Source organism: Rhea americana, unplaced genomic scaffold, assembly GCF_003343005.1.
Source record: "Rhea americana isolate MKP2758 unplaced genomic scaffold, rheAme1 scaffold_101, whole genome shotgun sequence".
NCBI lineage: Eukaryota > Metazoa > Chordata > Aves > Rheiformes > Rheidae > Rhea > Rhea americana.
The window spans coordinates 3,319,583-3,347,513 of NW_028185051.1; the positions used below are offsets into that span (position 1 = coordinate 3,319,583).

Sequence of the window (27,931 nt, forward strand, 5' to 3'; positions counted from 1 at the left end):
ATGAACGGACCACTAGAAAAGGCCTTGTTATCCTGGTGGCTACCGAAGGAAGCTGGCCTCCTTGATGTGGGGTGCCTGTGTTGAGTTTCTTGAGCCACTTGTGCCTGATGAGCAGTTCAAGCGCAGCTCCCATTGTAGGACTTGCGTTGGATAATCCAAAGCCTCCAACATGAAGATTTCCAGCGAGGGCTGCACGAGGTGGATACCACAGTCCCGCCTCTGGACCCAGCTGAGTATTCATCCCTGTTTGGTCGTGGAACAATGTAAGGGAGGATCCAGTACCAGCTGCAAGAGAGCCTCCTGGTCATGGCTGCCACGATGCAGATCTTTTGCCTATGTGTCCACAAAAATGTTGATGGGGCATGTATTCAGCCAGTGAGCTGGCCACAGCCACTCTATACTGGAGTTAACCTTTGTGAATGAATATTGTCTCTGCTTTGTATTATAGCTGTTTGAGGTATCTAGTCTGTGGTCATCATCTGGGCTCTCTATGTAGTTTGTGAAGAGAAACAGGCCCTGCTCAAAAGCCTTTCATTCCACTGAATATAGGTGCCTCTTCCTCCTCCTTTGCAGAGAGGAATCATCTAGGAAGAATCTTGTCTTTTCCCATTGACATGACACCAATTGCACTGAGCTACAGTGGTATAAACAAGTAAATGGTCTCTCCTTCCTATCCCAACTCCCAGCCTGTAGCTGGGATCTGCATTCTGCTTTGACTTATGTGGAAATTGGTGGTGTTTTTCCAGGCATAAATCAAGGCAGTGAATCTCCACCTAAAGATGTGCATTTGATGATTAAAGTGATAGGAGGCTAAACAAATGTGAACATAAGTAGATTACACAAGTTCACTATTTCCAGCTTACTTTTGTTGCTTGAACCCGTAGCTCACTGTCAGATTATCAGTATTACCAGAGATTCAACATAAATGCTTATAGTAAAAGGAAAAAGAAAGAATGAACACTCAATTAATCACTTTAGTGGTTCATGGATGAGGGAACCTCTTACTGATGAATCTGTTGTGATATAATTGAAAGAGAAACTTCTATTGGTCATAGAAGTGCCTATCTGTAATAGATTTAGAAGAGCACAATGTTTTAAGGATGAAATAATTCTTTTTCTTTCTGGGACTGTGGTAGATCCTCCTTCCATTAGAAACCACCGTATCTTCAGTGTTACCAGCAGCAGTTTTGAAATGTCTTGGCACATCACTTCCACTCTAAACCATACTTTCCAAGTCCAAGTGTTCAAGGACAAGGAGATTGTACAAAACCTGAAGACAAAGGAAATGAAAATAGAGATGTCTGGATTGGAAACAGGTGTAATGTATGCAGTAGAGATCGGCTATGAAACCTGTGGAAAAAACAGCATCTCCCGTCAAAATGTTAGAACTGGTAAATAGCCACTTGAAAATATTCTCTCTGTCTCTATACTCACTTGCAGTTCAGCAGTGATCCCTTTGGGCCTTCCCGACCTTTGTTTCCCATCTCCTTTGACACTTTCTCTGCCCCCCAGCCCAGCACTTTCACAATCTGAACTACCAGGCAGCAGCGCTTTGGCCTCAGCTGATGGAGCAGTGCTAGAGCTGACTCAGACAATGACAGATATCAGGCTAAGCTAGAATACTCTTTTTTCTTGGTTGGCACTACTTTCTGCTACTACCACTAAGCCTTCTCCCATCAGGGTATTTTTTTTTCCCGACTGACAGCTAGGGCAAGTGAGGAATACAGTTAATTAGTTTGGCCAGGGCTCTGCTGAGCTACTGAAAGTGCTCAGAGGAAGGCCAGATTTGATGAATAGTTTGTGAGTGACCAGGATTAAAGTGAATGGCAAGAGCTGTGCAACAAAGCTTGCAGAATAGCTGCATAATTTAATTCACTTAGCCAACGATATGAGTTCTCTGAGATCCTAATAGGTTGATTAAACTTTGCTTTTTCTTTATCCTTAAGTTATTTCCTGACCCTTCTTGCAAAAAGAAATCTCTCTTCATTCTCTTTAAAAAGCAGGCAGTGAACTACTTAATGCCTGCCAGCATGGGAATGCTGCTACTTATGTTTGTCTGTAAGAGGTTTCCCTTTGATCAGAGGAGAGATGACTCCTATTTGGGTCAGCAGGAACCACCTCTCTTCATGGGGGGGGGGGGGAGAAGTAGGAGGTCTAGTGCTTAGGGAAACAGGAGGTTGCCCTGCAGAGTATGGAGTTAGAGCTCTTGGAAAAAAAATGAGGTTTTCAAAGATGAGGAAAGAGTAACTGCCTCAGATTGTTTATACAGATTAAATAGGTTATAGGTTCCTCAGCTCTAGGTTGCAGCTGATGTGCTCTGTGCAGCATCTGTCCGTGCTTGCCAGAGGAAGCAGTATGCACATCTTTTTTTTCATCTTCAGTGTAGGAGTATACTTACTTCCCACACTGCCAAGATTTGGAAGAAAAAATATTGTGACTGATGAATTGAAGGTGAATTGACAGACATTCCACCCTGAATGTAAATTAGACGCAATAGTTATGTAGGGCCAGGTCCACAAGAATATGTGTACACTCAGTTCTCAGTCTGTTGGAATTAGGCATGTAAAAATCTTTACGGACCTGAAGTTCGTACTCAGTGTAAAAAGTGTTGCAGCAAAAAAATATTGGTTTCAGTTTCCTGGTTTAATATAAAATTCTTTTACCTCTCATATCCTTTTCCTTCCTCCCCCAAAAGAGGAGGAGACCTTCTTTTAAATACAAAAGGGGTATCTTCTTTTAAATACTAGCAGTTTTTCTCCCACTATATTTCTCTTACTAACAACACACTCGAGTCTTGTACTCTGTATGTATTTGAGTCTAAAACAAACAGTTGCATATCAATTCTAGATTTAAACATTTTTTCTTAGGTTCTGCCGAAATAGGTATGCTGATACCACATTACTGCTGGCTGTCAGCATCTGACTACACCTCTGAGATTTTGGTCTGAGTACATCAGTTTTGACTGAAACCTTTCCTCTTCTGCTTGGTCAGCATGTATTTTAAAATTGTGTCCTACAGAGGCCAAGATATTTGGTGTCACTATGAGGATCCTGAACTACAACTTCACTGAGGATTTCTATGATGTCAGTAGTTCAGCATATCAAGAATTTTCAAGGCTGTTGTTGACAGAGGTAATATTAAAGTATCATGGGCCATATATATTTTTTAAATTGAAAATTTATTTAATTTAATAGAGGACTTTGTGCACAGCTGAAATGTCCCTTGAAAATCATCATATCATTTCCCGTGACCTATCTTTGTAATTAAAACAAAATCCATCTGACTAAAAAGATGAAGCCCTTGATCTTGTTAGCAGTGGTGCCAATGGGAATTTTCCTTTACAGAGGAGTAAAGGAAGAAAAAAATCAAGCATTCAGTAGAGACTCCTTTCCTTGGATCTTTACTTTGGCAATAAACTTGCACTAAATTGACTTGAGGCTTTTTAATGGATTTTTGAAATGACATTGCTGGCATTCATTTCAGTGCTGTCTTCTTAATAAATGTTTGACTGCTCTCGAAGCTCTTTCTTCTTTAGGCAAAATCGACTAGGTCAGGCTTTCTTCTCTAACTCCATTCACTACATACTCACATAAAGCCACTATCAATGCTGAGGTATAATCAGCCCTAAACAAAATTGAGCCATGAGCTCTTGTTACCAGCTCTCAGCTTCCCAAACAGGGATGACATTTCAGACACCATAATCTTGTACAGTTTTATTTTAGAGAACAGGGCCCAGACAGAGGACTTCAGATCTTGATTCAAAACTTATCTTTCCCAAAATACAAGGGGACTCATGAACATATGTGAATATAAAACTGTGAAAAAAAGTGCTAACAACAATGGAGCTATATTTTCAAAGGCAGTATGTGAGAGGCATTTACTCATGAGAAGTTGGTGGTTGAGCCTTCCAGCATGATTTTATTTCCCATAGCTGCAATTTGTCCACTTCTGTTGCACAGGAGAATTTTTGTCAGTGAATCTACTCTGAGGTTGATGCAGAGCTTATTGGCACCATGAATTTGGGAAGGAAAAGGAGGGCTGCCAATCTGTGCCTCTTGTGCCTCACTGCATGTTTAGGAGCATGCTGTCCATTTCTCATTTCTTTCCTCTTTTTTTCTTGCCTCGCCACCCAGACGTGAAGTTAGACCAGTTAAGCAGCATGTTTGTAGAAATTTTTTTGAGCAAGCTCTAGTTGAATGGGAGCAAAACTGTGTTGATTTATGACTGCATGTTCAGAAGTGTGCTTTGAGGCACACGTAGGAGAAAAAGGCTCAAGCAAAAGAGATACTTCCCAGAGATGTGTTGGCAGGTGAAACCTGCCAGCTTCAGCACAGCTCAAATATTGACAGCAGTATGTCAGCTTCCGTACTCAGAGTAACACCATTTGTTCAATAAGTACATCCACTTAGCTGAATGTTAATCAATCATGATGTATTGTGATATTGCCTTTAAGCTGAGCTGTCTCTCATACATTTTGTAGAAGCTGCCTGCCCATTTTTCTTGCCATTCACCCTGAGATTACTTTGTCACCGTACTCAGTGCGGGCTATTCTTGGACTGGTGAATTTCAAATAATCACTGATGCCTAAAGCTATGCCTAAATCGGTTAATCAAACATTTCCAGAATCATTTTCTGATGCTAAGATGAGATGGCACAAAACAGCCTGCATCTACACTGTTTGGCTTTCCAAAGTATGGTGGTAATCAAATTTCCTACTGAGACTGGCCCCTGGTGTATGCTAAATGATGCCTGGATATTGCATGGGGTAAAATGAGTGGTCAGATGGGTCCTATTTTCAAGCGTGCCTAGTGCACCAGTGAGACTCTCACTTCTGTGTGCATACAGAATCTTTGAAAAAATAGGATTTCTAAAACACTTTGAAACTTCTCCTTTTACTACCTTTTTCTACTACTGCACATACTGCATGTATATACATCTTTAAAAATGGTGCTACCATGATTCAGTTTTGAAATAAGCTATTTTATTGGGTTCCTAATTGTTGATGCTTCTCTCACTTTATTCAGATTGGAAATTCGTTTCCACCCAACATTTCTGCCTTATACAAATCAGGGAAGCTGAAAGTGCAAATTGAATCTCTGCAAGCTGGAAGTATCATTGTGAGGCTCAGAATCACTGTACAGGATCTCGAATTTCCAGTTGATGCCTCTACATTTGCCCCAATGCTTTCTTACCTGTACAATCATTCTGGACTTTTGGTGGATCAACAAAACACCTCAGTAGAAGGTATTTTTTTTAAACAACAAAGCAGTGTTCCTATTTTGATCACCCATGGTATCGTTAGCTTTCTTCATGAAAAGTACTTTATAGAGAGACAAAGTATAATGTGGATCTAACAGAGATTTATTGGAGATAAAATCATAACATCAAAACATCTCTGTGGGTTTTTATCTGTAAGCCCAGAAGAAGGAGCACTTAGCTGTCCCCAAGTGCCTGTGGGCATTCTTTCCCTCTACATTGGTATGTTCAAGGAGGACAGGAGCACTCAGTTTCCCTATTAATTTATCTCTTCTCCTTCTTGTGAGCTTTTGGAAGTTTGCCATATCTTGCACTGAGTTGAGGATAGGATTACTTTGGAATATTTGTAGCCTTTAAATACACATGCCCTCTAGACAATTTGTGCTTCAAGGCTGTGGGATTGTATTTGGGTCAGGGCTTAAGAAAAGAAATTCAGCATCTTCACAATAGAAATCCAACCAGAGAAATTCCCTAATGTCGTCTTAGTGAATAGGACTAAAGAAACATGTATGGAATTTATGTTAAACTAGGCTTTTGTTTGATTTTAAGTAATCACCATTTTTATCTTCAAAGCACTGAGTTCTGGCTTCAGGTTTCACAGCTGACAAAGCCAGCCAGAGTTCACAGCTGCCAAAGTCAACAGAATGGGTTATTCTTCTCTCTCAAAGTATTGTGCCCTTAAAAGCTTATTTACTATGATCAGAGAAAAATATCTTTGGAGTTGCAGAGCATACCAAGTTTAGAGAGAACAGGAGAGGAAAAAAACAGAAAAGACCTGAAGCCTATGAATATCACACTGCTAGCAGATACCAAATTGAAATATGCTGACATGCACCAAAATACCTTACAAACATCATTGATACAATCTTCCTGGCTGCAGAGAGGATTGTGGGTGTCCTGAGACTGAAAGGGTTGGAAGGAAGGAGGCAAAAGTTCTTGAGTGTTATTTTAAATTTAGAAAGCCAGGTGACTTCCAGTAGCAGCGATCTTATCTAGAAGCACAGCCAACTCCACCACTCCTCTTTAGGGCTAGAAAATGGTGTCTATTTCTTAGCTCTGGCCAGACCAGCATCGTTTTGTATGAGTTTCTTAAAGTCAAATGTGGAAAATAAGGCTGACAAGTGCAACACATGAAGGAAAGATTTGTATGATGGGGTCAGGAAGCAGGGCAGTCAGAGTCCTGGGACATCTAGTAGGTCATAAGCCAGCACGGCTCCTCCTGTGTTGAGGAGCAATGCCACCGCTCAGATGCTCGTGGAGCCTGGCCACAGAAAGACTGTGTTCTTGGTTTAGTGACAGTGGTGGAGCAGAGAATTCAGCTTTAAAACAGCAAGGGTAAGAAGTCAAAAGGGATAGCACAGCTGAAGGAATGGTCAATTGCATGTCTCTCTGCATCTCAATTATTAAGTTTTCTGCCATGATATATAGCCACTAAAGTGGCTGGCTGTAGTGTGAGGTATAGTAAGAAAAGGGAAAGGAACATGTGCTGAGCCAGGGTCAAGGTGCACTCAGCACAACATCACGTCTTTAGTAGTAGCCAGGAACCAATTCCTACAGAAGAATAAATAAATGACAAGTGTAGATAATGCCTCTCACTAATCCTCTGCTAGTTACCAACTGCTCCAGAACTCCCTGAATCCAATATAATTTCTTTTGGATTTCTCCTCCATGGAGTCCATAAATCATTCAAACCTTCAGCACCTGCAAAATCACTAGATGAGGGGTTGCAAAGATTTTCACCCACTGTGTGTGCTTTGTACAGATATAATGGGTAATCAGGGCCAACAAAGCAGTGTGGTTTATATAATTCTGTGTGTAGGGCTGTTGGCAGAGGTGGGGGGCAGGGAAGGCTCCTGTTAAATGAGACAAGCCAGAGAGATGCCAAGAGTGCAGAAATGGAGCACAGAACACATCTTGGCTGAGATGCAAAGACTATGGAGGAAAAAAGGTTGTGTGTATGTCCACATGTGTATGTATTAGTGCCAACGAGCACAGAGGAGAGAATATAAGTTTTGGGCTCAAATGTTGTGGAATGTGGTTATCAGAGATGAAGAAATTTGCTTGAAAAGCTATGCTAGGTAATGAGAAAGGAAACCCCCCAGAGACAATGGAGCCAGGGAATGTAAATTATTTGGAACTTGGCACAAGGACATTTCTCAAAAGGTGTTCGAAACCATCAAGAGCCGCAATTGCCTCATAGCACATAAGGCATTTCTGAGAGCATTTTCATTGCCGATGCTTTAATCAGTTCTGCTTACTTCTGTGTTCCTTCTAAGTGACTTAAGCTGTAACTTGATAGGCAGATGCTGGCTACAGATACATGAAATTATCTAGTGGAAATTATCATGGATATAGCAAGTATTTAATGAGGAAGAAAGGAAGAAGAATTGAAATATTAGCTTGAAGGAAGGAAAAGGGGAAGCTTGTGTACAAGCACAAAGGCAAATGCATGTATGTGCATGCAGACACGTGCTCTGTGCTTTCTGTTTCTAAAATGGGTCTTTTGTTCTGAGAAATAGTCACAGTAATTAGTCTGTATGTTTGCAGAGCAAGCACTTATAATAATGCTTTGTGCAGAAGAATTTTGAAGTCTCTGGTCAGACTTATTTGTCCCAGGATGTAGAATTTTTAGTTTAGCTTCCTGCTCTCAGTCAATTAAAGCCTGAGGCTATGAACGTATATGCGCAAGTGAGTGTACATAGGGAGTGGCTATGTGGAATTCACTGAGATTATTCACGTGTAAAGCATCAACTCCCCCTTTACATGCTTGCTGGAATACAGTGCAAACGCTGATATAAGACCTTAGATCAAAATCTTTCAGGAGTGAAAATACTCAGCCATAAAATTGGTCTAGAACTCCATGATGGGAGCATCTCTTACTTTAACCTATCCACAGTGACTGGAATTAGACCTTAGAAATATCATTAGAGCATAATCATGCCTGGATGAATCAGGATCTCTTCTCTGAGGCTATCAGAAAGAGAGTCACAGTTTTATAATATTACCTGTAAAAAGAAGACTATTATGAGTTTTTGCCCTTAGAACTTCCTCTGCTAAGAGGGGATTTACTTTCATTTATCTTTTACTTCAAGCAGAAAATGATTTGACTTCAAACTGTATTTAATAGTCTAGCTAGTGGTAATGGAACTATTCATTACTTGATGTATTTGGAGGTATTGTAACCAGAATTTTGTATAATGTTTGCTTTTGATTTATCTATCTCTGGCCTCTTATTATCTTATACCTCCATTTCTATTTTCTAATATTTAGCAGACTTTGTTATGCACAAATCTACAATATTTTCTCCCTTCAAATCAGAATATAATTAAAAAAAAAAAGCTCTTTAAAAAATCCTTTATCTGAAGAAAATAGTCTTTAGAGTGAAAAGACAAAGGTTGATTTTTTTTATGTGACCCAATAACAACGTAGATCTGCATCACTCAGAGCTTGTTTGTCATGTAAATGAGGAGAGGGGAAGATCACATACGTAAACTTAAGTATTCAGGAAATGAGCACCTTGTGATTATTTATAGCTTAATACAGTAGAAGGGAAGCTTTTTTTTACCTATGATCTGGTTTTGGTCTTCCAGACTGGGATGAATGTGCTTCTCAATTTGAGAATGACTGCTCCATGTTTGCAGAGTGCATTAATTTGATGGGCTCGTACCTGTGTCGATGCAAGACAACCATGGACATCAATCCATCCCGACCTGGAAGAAACTGTGAAGGTGAGCAAGGGACAGCTGTTTAGTTTCCATTGCCCTGAAAGCTGGGAATAAACTGTGTTTTTCTAGCTCTGCTTTTGTTACAAGTGCTTGCATAGTGCACAAAGTGCAGTCTCTGGCTGAAGAATCATATATGATCTTTGTCTACTGTGAATGTGACTCTACAATTACAGTAGTGCAAAGCTACTCTTTGATTAGCCTAAAGACTGGCTGCTGAGAAACATGAGGCACACTTTCCTTTTCTTAGTATCTCTGGGGCTAATTTCCCTTCTCTGTAATGATCCATGGCCTGCAAACCAGAAGAGAAGATACAGAAATCAAATCTTCTTTGTGCAAGCACAAACCAGACTCAGTACCATAAAAATTGCATATGGTGCAATTCATTAAGAAAATATCCAAGTCCCGTTCCCATAACACCATTATATGTGGCAAGATGGTCTCAGCCTTTTCCTTAGGTCAGATCTGGCATGTCCTTACATTCTCTTTGAGTTTCCATTTCATGTGCATTTGTTGTGCTGCAGGTGAAATTGTGAACCCTCTTACTGAAACGATGGCCCCTGAAGCAACAGGCACCACAGAGATTGCTCCTGAAGTAAGCACTGCAGATTCTGCTTCCCCGGCCATCACTGAGATGGAAGTCACAGCTGCTGTAGGCTCCAAGATGAGCACTACCATCCATGTCCCTGCTGTACTGCCCCTGAGTGACAAGCAAGCACCCTCCAGCCATTCTCCTACCAATGCTCCTCCAGCCACTTGGAAAAAAGACCTGTCATCACAGATTGGCTTTGGCAAGGAAAACAGCTCCATGGCCATGAGGACCACAGCCAGCAAGGAACTGGCTGTGACTGCAGAGCAGCAGGCAGCTGTAAGTCTGTCACAGCAAATCTTAGTGGGAGAGGCTACCCCTGGTGTACTGCAACAAGTGTCCGCTCTCACAAATGCACCCAGGCGCTTGGCTGGGCAAAAGCAACTCAGTTTGGCAGTGCCAGTGTTATCAAACCAAACAGCCTCTGCTGCTACGGTAAGACATGCAGCTTTTGGTGTGCCTGAAGTAAGCTCCGAGAGTGGCCCCAGTACAACTCTGCTGGTCACAGGAGATGCTGGAGCTCTTGCTCTCAATACCACCTTCAAGATACATGTAAAGGCAGAAAGAAACAACAGCTCTTTGTCTGAGATAAATTTTGGAATCCTGGGGTCAACTGCTTTGCCAGACTTCTCTCAGGCTTCCAGCCCAACGCCAAGGCCAGCCACGGACCGCAGTGAGTATATGTCCAACAAGTGCCTGCACCCACAGTAATTCAACAGTATAAGAAGCCAAACCTCACTCAAATTCCAGAAAGATGCATGGTTATTGTAATCTGTGGCCTGGAATAAGGGTGACTGAAATTAGTTTGTCTTTGTCAAATATATTTTCTTGTGGGCATTTGGCAACTTTTTTCTAAATCAACATGTGAAAATACTCTGATTTTCTGGTAATTTGACAGTAGTTCTATTGATGTTACGTTTCCTCCTAAAGCAGATGAAACGAATCATAAAGTGTTCAGAGCATGGCTTATTGAAACATATGTTGCTTGCTCTTTTGCCACATATCTTGGTTTCTCCTGCATGCTCTGGCACCAGGGTACCATAGCAGCAGCCTATAGAGGTATCTTAGAGACCTGAGAAAGCAAATGACCTACTTTCATATTTCCCTCAGTGAAGCATGGACTGGGCTAGACAGAACAGTGCAAATTCCCCGAGGGGAGAAGAGGTGCAAGGAAATATGCGATCCATTTTTTGAAGACTTCTAATTGAGATTAACGAGGCTGATGGGGAGGCCTTCATCCGTTTGAGTTTGGGAAGATTATTGCAGCTACTTAGGAAATCTTTCTGTTGATTGGAGTTGAATCATAGTTCAAGGTCTTGGTCTTTAAATTATTGTTGTGGTTGAGACAGGAACATCATTGTCTCTACACATTACTAAATGTACTGTTCCTTTAGTGTGTTGGTAAGTGATACCTCTTTCAGTTTTGCTTTTTTGCTTGTCTTTATTCTTTCTCTCATGCCTTCTACATCTCTCCAATCACAAACTGCACCCACTCATTTCTCTGTTCTCTTCCTCTCTGCTAGGATCTCCTAATCCTGAGATCTCTATTCATCCAGGACCCTTCTGGTTCTCTTTAGTTCCTTTCTCTCTAAACGCTCTTTTTCAGCCTCCTGAGACCATCTCTGCTGCTTCTTCATCCTCTTTTCCAGTGCCATAGTCTCAATTTCTCTAGCCCTACTAGTCTCCAAGCAGCCATGCAGATGCCTCTTTTTTGCTTTTGTTTTCTCTTTTATTCATATCCTCTTCATATCCTTTGTTCTTCCTGGCATTGATGAGATCCAGGAACAGAGCTGGGTAAATGGCCACCATAGTGGTACCTCACCAGCCCAAGCAGAATGCAAAACTGCACCTTTGGTGATGTTGTTTAATGTAGAGCTCCTCCCTGTGGCAACATTTCTAACCTGGAGCTCATCCCTAGCTAACTCTGTAGCCTGACATATCTTTTAAATGTATTGGGAATTACACCTTAGAAATAACATAGGCTTTTTAACATAGTTTTTTTTTCCAGCTGAAAACTGATTCAGAACATTTACCCCTGGACACCCCCAAACTTCAGATACGTAAGCATGGGTTGTCTTCTAAACACCTGTGCTCACATGGCAGGACAAATCATAGCAGAAATCAGAGCCGAATTCTTTGATCTGGCTGGTGATGGTGAGGGGTCATTCTGGATCTGAAACATTTTGGGATAAAGCCAATTGCCAGTAGCTTGCTTTAAGTAGGCATGACTTTCTCCTCTCACCTGCAAAGCTTTACTTTGAGACTGTTTCTCTTTTCTAGTACCTGTCGCAGCTTAAATGATTATTGTCTCCAATATGACAAAGACTAGTTTTCATGTAATGTGGTCCATAGAGTCTATGTAGTCCTGCTTTTCAATTCTTGCTGCTTCTGTAAAAGTAGCTGCTGCGGAGACTAAAACTCAGTGCAGGAGCCTGACACTCTCAGTATTGGCACCTGGTATCTTATATGCTGTTGAAATCAGGACAGAAATGTGTATGCAGAAAAGTATAGCAGTAAAGCAGAAAGTGAAGACTGGTAACTGGATTCAGAAACAATTTTTAAACTGAACTTAGCTAGATCGTAGTGATTTTGAAGTCTCTGGTGGAAGAACATCCCCTATTTGTTAGAAACATTGAAGCCAGCATAGATCTTGGTGGATATCTAAGGAGATGAACAGTGAACAGCTGGAAGGCCCTATAAAAGACAACAGGCTGGCAATGATTGAGGTATTGGGTGATATAAATCAGCTTGTTTGGCTAGCCGCTAAAATGATGGCAGTGGTATCAGTCATGTCTCGAAAAGCCCTTCCCTTCCATTTCATGATCACATTCAGTCTCTGTTGCAACAATCGGAAAAAAAAAAAAAAAAGTAATACCAAGAAATGATCTAAAATGACTGAGATTTCCTTAATGTGATTCAGCAGATACAGCTCTGGGAGGAGAAGGCATTAGATTTATCTCATGTAACAGTAGCCATTTGAAATGTGTATGCCCATTCTCCAATAGTTATCTAGCTGCCTTCTGAGGTTGGAGGGAAGATGTAGGTGCTGGAATGATTTGTCCTCTGCAGGGGCCAGTTTCCCTGCAGGGTTATGCAGGTTACATGCCTGTGTAGCCAGGCATGCCAGTGACTGTCACACACTCATCCATGAGCCATAGTCCATGAAGCATGTATCTAAATTGTCATTTTCTTGCTTTGCAGCTATCTGGAAACTTAACGGAATGGTGCGGATAACAAACGTGAAATATTCTCTGGGCTTTAGCAATACAAACAGTGAGGAATATCAAAACTTTGCACAGCTTTTTGTTGATGAAGTAAGTGGATAAGAAGGCTGTGGCCTGTTTCTGGTCTCAGTAAAATTATGTGTGTGTCTTTTTTCCGTTAAAGGATGCATTGCCGCACATGTGCGCCTTCACACACCTATGTATGTCCTGAGTCTTACTGACTCTATGAGACGGTGTAGGCAGCATGCTGCAGTGTTTTAGAGTGGGCAAGGGTTTGGGGATTCTCCAACGCTTCTGTTTTCCTCTGCTGCTCACATCTAGTTGTACTGGCTTATTTATTTCCTTCAGGGATGTGGTGAAATGTTAATGAATATTTGCAAAGTGCTAGTGATACCCTTGCCCTGCACAGAGGTATATTAATGCACTGTGTGTCTATTATTACCATTTTACATAGTACCTTAAGGCTGACATTTTTATAATCATCCTTTTTCGTAGGCGCATATCTAGAGAGGAGGTCTAATGTGATTTCTTGGCAAGTCACCTCTACCATCACTTCTAATTAGGGCACAGGGTATCAAAGCACACTGCAATATCAACTCCTTTAACACTCTTATAATTCTCAGGCATTGCCCTTAACAGTATTACTCTCCTAAACCCCTGGTGAATTTATCAGAATTTTGTTCCTGCTGCACCTTTTGGTATTTATTTAACACACGCATCTGTGGCTGGAAAAACGCTGGTTGTGCTGTGCTGCTTTATTGCCTTCTCTATCCCATCTTAACTGTCTACTTTTTGGAAGGATTAATAGCTGTGATGATGAATCCACTGCTGACAATTATTTGACTTTTCAAAAGCAGCAGAGCTCTCCCCAGACTCTTACTGTGTGCAGAGTTATAGCCTATCACTGAAATACAGCTGACTGCGGGGAACGCAATGACCACAATTTGGGTTCAGGCAGAGTCCAGAGAAAGAAAGACACCGTGGCCAGCAAGAAATTAGACCAAATTGTAAGGGACATATGCAACCTCTTTTGCTGTGCATAACATTTCCTTAGCTATGAAATAACTTTCCCACTGGTTGTTGCTGGTTTGCATCCTCCTGGATGCGCACAGCTTTCTTGGGGTTGCTTCCGCCCCAGGCCATCACATCAGGAAAATAGTCACAACGTGATAGTGACATGGTTATGCAGGGTGAAAAGGGACCAGTTCTCCACTGATCTCACTTTCATTCAACATCACTCTCTGCCTGAAGCGAATCGGGAACAGTGTGCTATTGAAGTGGGTTAAAATAAATATATTTTTCACGGATTATTCAGTCTTGATTAAGCCAGAAAATCAGTGATATCAATATTCTTGGAGAATTTGCAAAATGATTAGATGAAGGAATTAAAGTATGTTTTGTGTCAGTGTTACACAGCTCTCTAGTTTTAGGCAGAAAATGATCACTTGGACTATAAGCAGGTAAATCCTTTTTCCAGTGTACAGGTTTTGTGAATCAGCTGGCTAGACATGTTATGGTTTTGATCCCATCTATCTCTGAACCACTAGATATAGGGCTTATATTGTGTTTTCAAATGCCAGTGAAAAGGAAGTGTAGGAAAAGGAAAAGATCTACAATTTTTCTTTTAAGGTTATAAGGGCTACATGTAGATCCTATTAAGATAGGAAGGGAACGTCTCATGGGCTTTATAAGCAGCATCAGGATCCAGTTAACTAAATAGTGCCAAAGATTTTTCTTAAATGTCTTTGGTATTACCATTTACAATTCAGAAATTTTATAAATCCTCTAGTGTATAATGTTCTTTGGTGTAGAGCTGCCCCAGTACTCAAAGCTTTGTGGTTAAATCAGCAGTACAGCAGATAGAAATACTGTGTGAAACAATGTACATGAGCTAGAGATAAAAATCTTGATGTGACAACTTGTGCTGTCATTTTCCAGGCTAGTTTCACCACACTTCTTGCATTGCACCTGAAATACAACATTGCAAAGAGGGAGAGAATATTTTTTCCTTGGGTTTTGCTCAGCTTGTCTTTTGCAGTTACCGAGAAGAATACCATGACAGCAAAGGCTTTTCCTCAAGAAAATGAACTGGGAAATCGAAGGGTTTGAAGTGTGAATGCATATTCTGATATGCATTAAATTCCTGTGTGGGACAGAGCATTCAGGATTCTAGTGTCTTAAATATTGATTGACAAAAAATGTAAAAATAATAAATGATATTGCCTTATACCACAAGGTGACCCTCTCATTTGGAACTGGCATAGCCTTCATTTGATGTAGCTTAATGCACTTAATGTAATTAAAGCCATTTGAATGTGGAATGAACAATGATACAGAAATAAGGCAGTCACACTGTTCCAATGGAAATTCACCTTGTTCTGTTAATTTGAGTTTAGCCCCTCTTTGGGAGATCCTTAAAGTTGACTGTGATGGTGGCTGGGCAGATGTGTGCTTTAGTACCTTTCCTCTGCAGAGCAGAGGTGGTGGGAGTAGGCTCTCTGAGCAGAAAAATAGGTTTGATGTAGGTTATCTACTGAATAGTGGGATGTTCTAATAAAATTAATGTCCCTCTTACTTGTTTCCAGAATGCCAGTGTGTTTCCTGCAGTATTGGCCAAGCAGGCTTGTAAATGCAGGCGTACATGTAGGAGACCTGCAATGGCTCTGATGAGATGCTGACATCTGGCCTGGGACTTGCTAATGGGAGATCCCAGAAAACCATAGCCTCCTCTGGTGGGGGGGGAGGGGGGCTGGCTGAGTGAGCCTGACACTTTCCTCTTGCTCAAAACACCTGTCAGCACTTCCTATAATGTTAAGTCATTTTTAGTGTGGCTTCCATCTGGCCCTTAACTTTTACTTTATCTCCCTCCTATTTTTCCTAGATTTAACAAGGGACATTCCCTTCTCTAGAGGTCAGTGTTAATTTTGTCTGTACTTTCTCCCTTTCTTGTGGCTCTTCTTTTAGCATACATGTTTTCCCTGTTTTGGTCTTGCTAGTTTTCTCTTTTTTTATGCTGCAGGAATTGTAGGTACAATTACAGATCTAAAAATATTTTATTTTTGTAAGAAAACCTAGAGAATGCTATATATTGAACCATTACTTTCTAAAAGTCACTCTTTCTTTTCTTCATTTTCTTGCCCAGTGCCCTACATAGTTCATCAACCATTATTTTGATAATTCGATAGCCAGGGTGTGGTACGTATTGTGAAATCATGTAGCTTTCTGAATAAAGGGTTTTGTAGTGTCATCTAGTGGCTAGCTGCAAGTAATGTGACTGTAATTTTGAAGATGTGTTTCAAGCCTTCAGTCATGCTTTGTAAGCAAAAATATGAATAAAGACAGAAACAAACAAACCAAACAAAAAATTGCAAACCTCAAATAAAAAGAGGCAACAATAAAACCAAATATTCAGAAAAAAGATGGGAAGGGAATATTGGTGACATCGAGGATAGGCTAAGAGGATGTCACAGGTGTATTTATTACCCGGAAGTTCGGGTAAAAAGTTATGAAAGATGAAAACTTAGGGCTGACCCATAACTTTTTACGGCTGTGAAATGGCAGAAAGGGAGAGAACAGACCCAAGAACCCTGTGGCTGGCTGATACTGCAGATAGCACGGCTGGCAAGGACAGCTCAGGCTTTCCTGGCAAAGCTACCTCTTTCCATCCTCCTAGCTCTGCCTGTGTGCCTTGTGGGGCACTGCAGCATTTGCTCCACGGGACTTTTAGGCATGTGGTAAGCACTGGACTTACTCCACGTGTGTTACCTAGTCACCCAGGTGGTGCGTCTCAGCTCTGACAGCTCAGTAAAGGGCTGCAGCTTGCCTGCAAATCCTGGGCTTGTCTGGAGGGTTGATGGTGCACAGGGACAAGCCAGACTTGGCATGTAGGTGTGCAAGAGCGATGGCTTCCTGGGAAAACCTAGCCAAAAATACAGAAGCTGTGTGTGTGTGTGTGCAGCAGAAATGAGGCTGCTTCTTGTATCAGTCCTCACTGCTGGCCCTTGCTTTCCCTCTTCCTTCTGCCCAGGGCCTGGGCTCTCCTGCGTAGCAGTCCCTGCCTGCACACCTGAGCACTGTGCTGTGGACAGGAGCTTTACCTTAAACTCGCAGCTGAAATCAGACCTTCTTTCTCAGGAAGTTTCTTGAGCAAACATGCAGAGGAATACATTGTTGGAGAGGACTGTAGATTAGCACTGTCCTATTGCTTTTATGGTCTAGAAAGTTGAGCTGGGCCAGGAAGTGAGTTATATGTCCTAAAGAAATGGTAAAGCAGAGTGGGGTGCTGGAAGATGCATGACTCCTGTAGAGAAGGCAGCTACATGCCAGCTTTACTTGGGCCAAGTGCTGCTCATCTGACTCTTAGTGTATTTTACTCTGCTGCTGTGTGTCTGCCTCTCTTGGCATCCCCAGGGAGCCTGGCAGAGATGGGACAGCAAGTGGAAGTGTTTTCTTCTTCTTCTGCTTCTGTCTATCTGTGTCTTTCATTGAAACTAGTGGCTGTTATGTACAAGAAGATTGTGTGTATCCCAGGCTCTGAACATTCAGGAAGAATGGCAAGGTTGGCATGGGATTTGCCTTTCTTGTCCTGCTAGGAACAGCTTTCTTTCTATGGACCATCTCTTGGGCTTTAGCTGGGACTCTCCGTGTACAATTGTAATATCAATACTTCAAAATAGCCTGTACTGCTTGTTGATGAAGGTATTTCATTTCTGCCACTCAGGCTTGAAAGTTTGCCCAGTGTTTTCTGTTGCTGCACTTTTTAAGTGTGGAAGAATGTAAAAGACTTCCCAGACACATGTACGCATGACAGGGAGCTTAACATGGAAAAGGTATTAAGAAGCAAGATTATTAAGATCTGTTAGCATCTCCTGGAGAAAGGGAGAGAATATACACTTCTCATGGACAAATTCACAATGCTGGTGGATGATATCAACAGCTTGCGTCTACCCTGCAGGGTGCCGTGACATCTGATCTGCAAGACTGACCATACAAACCTCTCTGTGTGAAGCTGAATATTGAGCTCCAGCCTGTTAAATCTCTTTGAGAGAGGTTGGTGTCTCCATCTGAGCTGGACAGTGGGGAGGCTGAGCAGCGTAGCTTGTGCAAAGCCTGAAGTAGAGCTATGTTTTTTCTGGTCATGTAGAAAGCAGACCACCCTGCTCCCCAGTGTGATACAAGAGGCAGTTTCTGTGGGCTAGTGGTGACCAAGGCTTTGAAAAAGGTGGACTTTTGTTTCTTAGACCATTAGTGAATCCCAAGGCTTCTGTGTACAGACTGTGAATAGTAATTTTATCTATTTTTCTAGACTGCCCTAAGCTCAGATGTGGTTTAGGGCTGCACTACTTTGAGGGCAATTGTTCCTATTCAAAATAGTGCAGTCATTTCCTTGCCCAGCTCTTCGGCTCTCCAGGGGGACTCTAAGTGTGGCAAGTGTGTCCAGATGGCAGTTAGAATTTGCAGAAATAATACAACACTCCTCAGGGAAGACTTTAATGAAATATTTCTGAAATTAAACCGAAGAGTAGGTAGAGTCCTGGCTTGACAGGTGGTTGGGCTGTGTGGCAATGCTGATAGCATGAAACAGCTGCCTTTCTGTTCTCTTTACCCTGGTCTCGTACTTAAAAAGAGCCAGGTTTACACTTAGTGATAAGCAGAAGAAGCTCAGCTCAGCTCTGGTGAGAAATCACCTGTGAAGACAGTTTGGTGGTCTGCTCTAAGCTGCAAGATACATCTGAGCTCCACAAATGATTATTGTAGATTTACACACAGCCTGCAGTGCCAGGAGGCTTCTCCACTTCCATCAGCTGCACGTCCTTGTCTTGGGTTGCTCCCTCCCGTTTGGCAGACTTGCTGTTACCAAAGGCTTTTGTGATTTTGTTTACCTGTGCCAAATGATAGATGGAGTGGATTAATCATTTTTCTTGTTTAATATTCACAATCAAATATCAAATCCTTTAATTTCTGTTAAGTGGAAATGTTGTTAAGAAGCAAAAAGTCATTTTTCTGCTGCTGCCCTCTGGAGTAAGCAGCAGAGTTATAATGTGTAATATTCACTTCTGGGTAGTATACAAAGCCTAAAATGTAATTGCTTCTATCTGTCCATCTGATCTGTATTTTCTTTTTTTTCTTCCAGGTACATAAATCTCTGCCCCCTGAGCTTCTTCTGAAAATGGATGCTGGTCTGATTAAAGTGCTGATAACTGGTATAACTAATGGGAGCACAGTGGTAAGCTTCAATTTACTGATTGCAGAAGATGTGGATATCTACTACATCATCACAGCTTTTCGTGATGCCTTTGAACACAGCTCCTATTTCACAGTTGACAAGAGCAGTCTCTCCATAAATGGTAAGGAGCAGCTTATATCACAACAGTTCTTCAGAACTAGAAAAGATGATAAAGCCTTTTATTAGCCTGTATTTTTTGAGATGAAAGTAACTGTAAAACTGATGGATGAAAAGCCGTTATCTCTCCTTTATTGCTTCTGCCCATAAACTTTTTTCAGAGAGTATCAAAGGATAAAATGAGAACTGTGATATACCTGATCCAAAAGGACAAAACCAAGCAGTGTTTTGCTCTGTAGCTGGGGATTTTATAGAAAAGAAGATATGGAGCAATCACAGACTATGGTCACAATTGGAGGGTTTTATAAGCTACCAGTGAAAACAAGTCCTTTTACACAGACAGTCTAGCCTGGTATAAAACCATTTGGAAACACATTTCCCTTGGCTTTGCACTGATAAATTTGCATGAGAGAAAAAAACCCTAAGAAACAAATAAATTAATTCTTCTGCAGTGAGAGTATCTGTTTTCTTCACATGCCTGTGGGCTGAGAGTTCGGATCAAAGTCCGCAGTTTACTATGACCAGCACAATGGGTGATTGTATAATTTCTTCTTCCTTACATATAATTTAAGATGGTAACAAGAAACATAAATCTCATGACTAAGTGCTACTGAATCCTGTCCCACGAGTTGATGCTGTCTCTAGAAAAAAATCACAAATTCTATATCCTCAAAATGACTTTGTCCAAAGACTGTTGTTATAGCCTGTCAATTAACATTGTGGACAAAATGACACCAGAAGAATATATTTAGCCTGTCCTGTACATTCTCTCTGCCTGTTACCCTTACAGCTGTGCTCTAAAAAGGTTGCTGCCTTTGTTGTGGGATTATGTAGTATTTATGAGCTCTAATATTCTTCAATGAATGTGTTGTTCCCTAAAGGCCAGAATTAGTCACACTGCAGCTGAGTAAAGCTGTACTCATTGTGAATTCTGGTTGTGATAAGTGGTCCTAAATGTAAGGACTACCAAGTCTGCATTTTTACTGCTTACTACAGGTTATGTATGTGCTCTTTTCGAATCTCCGGTATGTACAGGCATGATTGCTCGACTTCCATAAGACTTCTTGCCTTGCTGTGTTTCGGCCAAGTGGCGATGCTTTCTCATCACTACCTGCTCATTATTTAGTAAGATCAAGACTGTCTTGTGGTGGTGGTTTATTTCAGAGACAAGTCCTTGCAGAGCTGAGGGTTAGTGCTGTTTTCTCAATCCCATCTATGGTGGTATGTTCATATCCGCACAGTTATGATTAGCCTTGGGAAGAGAAAGGGAAGTTATGCATATTTTCTCTTCAAAAATGAAAATTTAGGCCAGAGAAAAATGAAAAAAGCAATTGCACTGAAACTTGGGCCAGTCATATGAGCCCCCTGCTCTTCAGACTGCTTCATTTAATGCTGGGCATTTATTAACCATCTCCTCAGGTCTGTGGAATGAGGAACACAATCGAGGAACCCCCTGGTTTTACAAGTGTTCCCTTTGGCTGTTGATCAGTTTAGGGGTATAGGAGTGGGGTGCCTACATTTAGGTGAGCTCCCCCCCCACCCCAGCATCATTAGTGGCAGTGTTCCTGGAGGAACCATCAATGGTGTGCAAGTAGTCCTCCAGGCTGTAGGTCTACTGTTTTGCTTTCTGCAGAGCCAGCAGCTACCTGGCACATGTGGTGCAGTTTCACAGACAAAGTGTAATCCCACCATGATATGCTGATGATATCATTGTGCACAAGTTTCACAACCATCACTTTTTCATTTATACACTTTTCACCTTTACCTTCTTTTTTTTTAAATATACCCAACAGATTATGATGAGTGCACAATGGAAGAAGATGACTGTTCCCCAGATGCATCATGTCATAACACACTTGGGTTTTATGAGTGCAGCTGCAATGAAGGATTTGCTGATATGCATCCAGAAAAGCCTGGAAGAAACTGTGAAGGCAAAAAACCTTTCTTTTATTATCTAATGGCTGGCTGAAATCTTAGTGATCTGATCTTTATTGGGTCATTAGGTCACACTTGCCACAGGCCTTGAAATTTTGCCAGGGATTGATTTGTTTTGTTGTATTCAATTGCATCTTAATGGGAAATGTCTTGCAACAGACTTTAAGCATTTCTGACTGCAATACTCCAGTCTATCGTATGAATATTTAATGGGATCTTTGTAATGTTCTTTTAACAATTCTGTTTTATTGTATTTGCCATTAAAAGTAGATAGGATTAACAGGAGCATGAGTTATTTTCACTAGCAGTAGTAAAGGAGGCAGCAGAAATAATGGAGAAGGTAATAGAAAGTGTAGGGTAGGGTAGGTTGCTTTACCTCTGTATTGCAGCAGATATGAAATGTTGGGATGACAAAAGACTTCTTCATATTGGTCAATTCATCTAGCTCCCTCTGTCTTTCCTGGAATCATTTATTAGCTGAGTTATGATGAATCTTCTAAGTTCTTTCAGGTTTCTTCAGTAATTTGCATTTGTTTTTGTAACCATAGCGATAAGCTACATGTTGGCTGAAGTAATAAGGATTTGTAAACTGATACCGATCATTCATTTGTTTTGTTTAATCAGGCACTTAGCATTTGATAATGAGCTTTTAAGAAAGTCAGTTCTGAAAGAGATCAGACTATTTCTTTTAACATTTGTCTTCAAATCAGCAACTTTCCGATGTGGGATACTCCCAAAAGCTGGGAAGGGGAGTTCCAGAAAGATTTTTTTAATATGTGCAGCTTGGGAAATTGATATTATTTATGTGTATACTCTAGTAAAAAATATTGTGAGTTTTTTTTTTTTNTTACGGGAATACACACCCTGTTTCATAAATTCTTGGAAGGAATTTATTATGTTGAATTTATTATGTTGGTGCTTTTTAAATCAAAGGTGGATGAACACTCAGGCTATTTCTAGTACTAAAGAGACATGCATGGGGAAACACCAGAGCCTGTGCTGGAAGTGGAGTGTTCCACATGCACATTAATATCAGTTCCTGATTCCCCTTTTCCCCTGTTTGATTTCTTCCTGGAATCCTACTAACACCATTTGCTTAACTCCCTACTCTGTCTCTCAGGGCACACGCACAGTATGGACCTGCTGCATAAGGTTTGCCCTTCATTTCCTCAAAAAGCAAGCTTTCCAAAGTGTGGAGGGTCATAATTTCTAGGTACCAACTAGTCACAAATGGACCCAGATTTTTTTACAAGCTCTGCTCCTATTTAGACCTCCAAAACCAGAAGTGTTCAGTTCCCTCACCAGTATTAGCCAATAAAGTCTGAATGCCTGTCGAGTGCCTTACAATTGGAGATCTCTTGCTGAGCTTCCAGAAGCTATATGCCTGGTTTGCTTGAGCACACAAGTTATTATTACAGCTCTGGGGAAATGAAGCACTTAGCTTTTCTCTCAGACTCTTTGTGTATTAAGAAAAAGCCACAGCTTTGGCAGTAAATAGAGTTTTTTTTTTTTTTTTTTTTTTTTAAAAAAAAGCACTAATTTCCTGCCAGTAACTGCTAGTGTCCTCATTGGTTTGCCTTTGTCATATGAAATCACCTTGAATCCATAAATTACAACAGTGCCTTTATTTTTGATACTCTTCAGCACTTCCTATCCACCAAGAGGCAACAATGACGGATAAGAAACCTGTATACAACATAGTTTTACCTGTGCCGTCTCTGCAGACTTCGACTCGTGTTTCATTCCCTGCTGCACTGGGCTCCTCTACGACAGGGCACAAAGTTCTGGACAACACCATCCTCTCTGATGTGGTGCTGCCTCATTTCACCACAGATCCAATGTCAACTTCTGATTTTTCTCCTCAAACATCTCCTCATCCCCTTTTTAAACCTGCCCAGGAGGTTTCCATTAAAGATGCAGTTAGAGTGTTCTGTGAAATCGAGAAGATAGTCCTTACCATCCAGAAGAGATTTTTACAGCAGGAATCTATCCCCGAATCCTCCCTCTACCTGGGGGAGCCTCGCTGCAATGTAAGCATCAGCAACGGCACTCATGTTGTACTGCAGGCAGGCTGGGGCGACTGTGGCATTGAAGTCGAGACGGTAAGTGCTCTGAGTCAGTGAATCTGAAGAAGCCCCAGAGCATTTTTTTTTCGCTCTGTGGGGTGCAATGGCACATCCTGAGTTAGGAATACTATCTGTTAATTGCTGAAATTTTGTCCAAAAAAATTCTTTGGACAAGGAAAACCCCTTCTTGCAAGTGGAAAGTTACCTCTCTGTGTGGGGGCAAGCAAGAAAGAGAAGAGAGCCTTTGGGTTCAGGCAGCAAAACCCAGCAGCCTCTCCTGGTTGACACTCATTTCCAGCACTTCTTTGGGTTCCCTTTGCAGCTGTCAGAAGCTTCTCTTTTCTTAAAAGCAATTCCAATGTAATATTTAAACAAATATCCCAATTATTACTGTATATTAATGAGCACCATGAGAGGGGACTGTCTTTGTTAAAGGAAGTACCATATCTTTAAAATTTTGGATCCCAAACCAAACACAAGGCTTAAGCTATGCCAAAGTACAGAAATTCACTTGTAGAGCAAGTACCATTGCAGACTGTACTAGGAAGGCTGATGGATTTTTATTTTCTAGCTCTATAGCAACAAAGATGCTAGAGGCTTAATCTGCTTGATTTTTTGCACTCAGGAGAATGGAGAGTTCCGAACTACTTGAAGCTGGTAAGCGTGTAGATCTGCTATATCCCTAGAAACACTGATGTTTACAAGTTTTGCTTTCTTATTTCTGTGTTCCAGAATGTGACTAATACTGTAGTAAAAACAATACTTCGAAATGACATTTCTGCTCAGGGAGTAATCCACCACTTAAAAGTTGCCAGTCCAATTCACTGTGTGTTTCAGAATGATGTCTTGACTTCATCCGCATACATTGCAGAAGGGTAAGTAACAGCTCTGCCTTGAAATGCTGTTTTGTTCAGCACTGCTGTATGGGGAAAATCCCCAATAGTCATAGCTGTATTCAGTGACAGCGCTTGCTGTGCTAAACAACCTGACAACCTATGAATCCTGAGCTCAAATGATCTCTGTTAAGTATTCTTCTGCTGCTCCACCCAACATGCCAACAGATCCAACAGCCATAATGCTTGACTGTTGCCTGGTTAAACTGTAAATGAAAATTAATCTTTGGGAACTACTGATGCAGGTTTGGGAGCCAGAACTCCTGACCTCTCTTTGCCTCCCTGAGCAATCACATGCAATTAGCAATAACAATATTTACCTGCTTTTGAAACATAATTATGTTTTATCTCTTCTACTGCTTCAGGCATTCAGACTGCTATGCGGGTGCTAGGCTTGGTGCAGAGGATGGGAATTTTTAACTCCCACAAACTGTTACTTGATTAGCTTAGAAAAAAAGAGAAGATATGTAATGCAAATATTTTTGAAAGGCTCCAGCTTCTAGTAAGATGGAATGAAAACTTCCATTTATGGCTACAAAATAAGCTACAGCAGACTTTGATGTGACAGTGAATGTTCTCCCTTTGTATAGTTGTGCCTCCTCTCTCTGCCCTAGCACCAAGCTTAAAACTATTACCAAATCCACTTGCTGTTTCCTGAGTCTCTCCAAACACTGTACCTTCCTTTACATCCCCAGATAAAATCTTTGTCAGGCCTTGTATCTTCTTTCACTCTGAACTGTATCATTTCTTCATGTCCCTCATTTATTGTTCAGACTCGTCACTTCACGGCTTTTGCTCTCATTGTTTTGAACTTTAAGACAGCTTATGGTCTTATTCCCCCTCACTTCCTACCTCCCCACCCAAAAACTTGTTGCGTCTTCACCCCTTTCTCTTGAAAATTTTCCTAATATCCTGGACTGCAGATAACTCCTCCTTATAATGTGTGTGAGAGGTGAAGAAACAGACACTGTGCTTATGACTTACAGAAACACAGTCAAATCTGTGGTCTTTAAAGAGATGAATTGTTGTTTCAGAATTTACACCATTTTTGAGGATTTACATGGCTCTGGACTCTTCAGAACAGAAATGCAGTTGTTCATTGGAAACTACCCAATACCTAAAAATTTCAGTGTTTCTGCCAGTGATGATATACTGATTGAAGTGGGGATCCAGAGAGAGAACACTAAGCTCAAGGTGGTACTCACTGACTGCTGGGCAACTCCAACTAGTAATTCGGTGGATCCCCTCTCATTCACTTTTATCAACAACAGGTACAGCAAATGCTACTTGCAAGTAGTAAAAGTGCCATACCTTAGATATGCCAGTGGTACTGACAACTAATGTGATATTTTGTAAAAGTCTTTTTTGTGTGTTCTCACTGTTCATATGCACAGTCCTTTACCCTTCTGACAGGTCATGTCTCCTTTGAACAAGGAAGATAGGTATAAAAAGAAAATGTTTTCAAAGCAGAATGTGGTAGTTGTTTGGTTGTCTCCTACATAGTTTTTAAAGGAATTGTACCTTTTATCTGAATAAATAAGTGGTTTTGGCAGTTGGTACTGTATGTATATTTGAAATGTGCTTTGCCCATTTCTCTGTGGTTCAGATATTAACAAGGCTCTGCATGACTCATCACTGAAAGCCTAAGTTAGGTGATTCCTATATGATCACAGAATCATAGAATGGTTGAGGTTGGAAGGGACCTCAAAATCATCTAGTCCAACCTCCGTCTTCAAGCAGGGTCACTAAGAGCATGTTAGACAGGGTTGCATCCAGGCAAGCTTTGAATATCTCCAGAGAAGGAGACTCCACAACCTCTCTGGGCAACCTGGTCCAGTGCTCAGTCACTCTCACAGGAAAGAAGTTTTTCCTCACATTCAGGCAGAACTTCCTGTGATTCAATTTCTGCCTATTGCCTCTTGTCCTGTTACATGGGACAACTGAAAAGAGTTTGTCCTCGTCCCCTTGACACCCTCCCTTCAGGCACTTGTCCACATTGATAAGATCCCCCCTCAGTCTTCTGTTCCCCTGGCTGAAGAGGCCCAGCTCTCGCAGCCGTTCCTCATAGGGCAGATGTTCCAGCCCTCTGATCATCTTCGCAGCCCTTCACTGGACTCTCTGCAGTAGCTCCATGTCTCTCTCGTCCTGGGCAGCCTAGAACTGGACACAGTACTCGAGATGAGGCCTCAGCAGGGCTGAATAGAGGGGCAGGATCACCTCCCTTGACCTGCTGGCAACACTCTTCCTAATGCACCCCAGGATACCATTGGCCTTCCTGGTCACAAGGGTACATTGCTGGATCACAGTTAACTTATCCACCAACACTTCCAGGTCCTTCTCTGCAGAGCTGATTTCCAACAGATCAGCCTGTACTGGTGCATGGAGTTATTCCTCCCTAGGTGCAGGAAATATGGTGTGACTCACAAACCATATTCAGCAGGCTCTGGCAAGAGAGGAGGTTCATTCCTGACCTCACCCTTCTATCTTATTCCCTAGGCTCACCCTCCACCTTAAAATACATGATAGACCTTTCTTTTAGTAACAAAAGCTGTTCCTTCTAGTGTATTGTTTGGTTCACTTTCTGTGTTTGCTGAAGTCAAGTTTAAATTCTTCTCCCTGTTTCTCTCTTCCTTCTTTCCATTTCTTCAAACAGTTCTTGAATGTCCTGCTCCATTTGGTTACTGTAACAATAAAGCAGCAAAAAATCCCTGCAGCATAGTTGCTTTACAGAGCATCTGGCTATGACTTTCAAAAGGAGGCTTATAACTGGAGTTATCATGTGCTATTGCCAGAATATACCTTCTATAGCCCTAGCTACTGTGTATGCTTTTTTTTTCTTCCTTTTTCAGCTGTCCCATCCCAAACACGTATACTACATTACTAGAGAATGGAAATTCAAGTAAAGCACAGTTTAAGCTGAAAATTTTTTCCTTTGTCAACAATTCTGTGGTTTACCTACACTGCAAAGTTCATATTTGTATGGAGACTCCAGAAAGTACCTGCAGGATGGTAAGGGTTTTGTTCCTATATGCCTATTTTTCTTTGATATGCCATACACAGCTCTTCTACAAAAATGAAGGATTCGTGTTTCCAAACAGGATATAAAATAGCCATTGAAATTTTCCTCCATTCTGTACTGAGAGCCCAGAGGAGTTGGGAAGAATTACAGACATATGGAAGCGCACACCTTTTTCTTTCTGTTCCCTGTTCTCCTATTTAAAAGTATGGAGCTTACACAGAAATGGTTATCAAAATTAAAGAACTTGAGAACTGAGCCTTTCACTTCTGCTGCAGGGGTATCTAGAGGGCAATGAACAGAAGTTAAAATGAGACAGGCCGTCCAGATATGTGTCAATGATCCCTATACAGCTCAGATGGACACACCATAAAAATGGGCACCTAACACCCATATTAGCAGTTTCAGCAAAAAGTCTGACAAAATTGTTTTAGGATGTCTTTCTGTCCTTTTTTCCCCTGAAATTTACTTCTACATGTCAGAGTTTAGGGGCCAGGCTAGGAAACTCTTTGGCATTAAGTTTCTAGGACTGTGAATCCAGTACAGTTTAATAGGACTTTCTAAAGTAATAAACCAAGTAATGTTCTTACAGCAACTTCTGTCTAATTGCCTTCCCAATTGTGTTCCAGATCAATGCTTTGTTTCTTTTTATTTCTAAGTATGTGATACAGTTTCCTCTAAAAATATGTTGCTACAATATTAATAAGAAAAATTAGCTTTCGTTGATGTTTTTTTTCCTTTTTGCCATATACATAGGAGTTCTCCTCTCCCTCTGCCAACTTTCCTGGTTTTTTTTTCTGTCAAGGATGTTTTCATTAACAATGTAGTGTTCTTCCATTGTTTAACATTTTCCTCTAGCTCTAAAGAACTCAGTTTGAGCTCATTAT

General features: G+C 41.2%; 1 protein-coding gene across 1 annotated transcript in view; it reads left to right on the forward strand.

Annotated features, from left to right (window-relative positions):
• The window catches only part of UMODL1 (uromodulin like 1), a 56,904-nt gene that overhangs the window by 20,839 nt on the left and 8,134 nt on the right, over nt 1-27,931 (forward strand). Inside the window, exons 8-19 of the mRNA XM_085304585.1 lie at nt 1,137-1,391; nt 3,019-3,131; nt 5,025-5,244; nt 8,847-8,984; nt 9,503-10,240; nt 12,769-12,881; nt 18,925-19,138; nt 20,928-21,065; nt 22,714-23,171; nt 23,868-24,010; nt 25,063-25,299; nt 26,878-27,037. Of these exons, the coding sequence (XP_085160711.1) occupies nt 1,137-1,391; nt 3,019-3,131; nt 5,025-5,244; nt 8,847-8,984; nt 9,503-10,240; nt 12,769-12,881; nt 18,925-19,138; nt 20,928-21,065; nt 22,714-23,171; nt 23,868-24,010; nt 25,063-25,299; nt 26,878-27,037 (2,927 nt within the window). The remainder of the gene's footprint in view (nt 1-1,136; nt 1,392-3,018; nt 3,132-5,024; nt 5,245-8,846; nt 8,985-9,502; nt 10,241-12,768; nt 12,882-18,924; nt 19,139-20,927; nt 21,066-22,713; nt 23,172-23,867; nt 24,011-25,062; nt 25,300-26,877; nt 27,038-27,931) is intronic.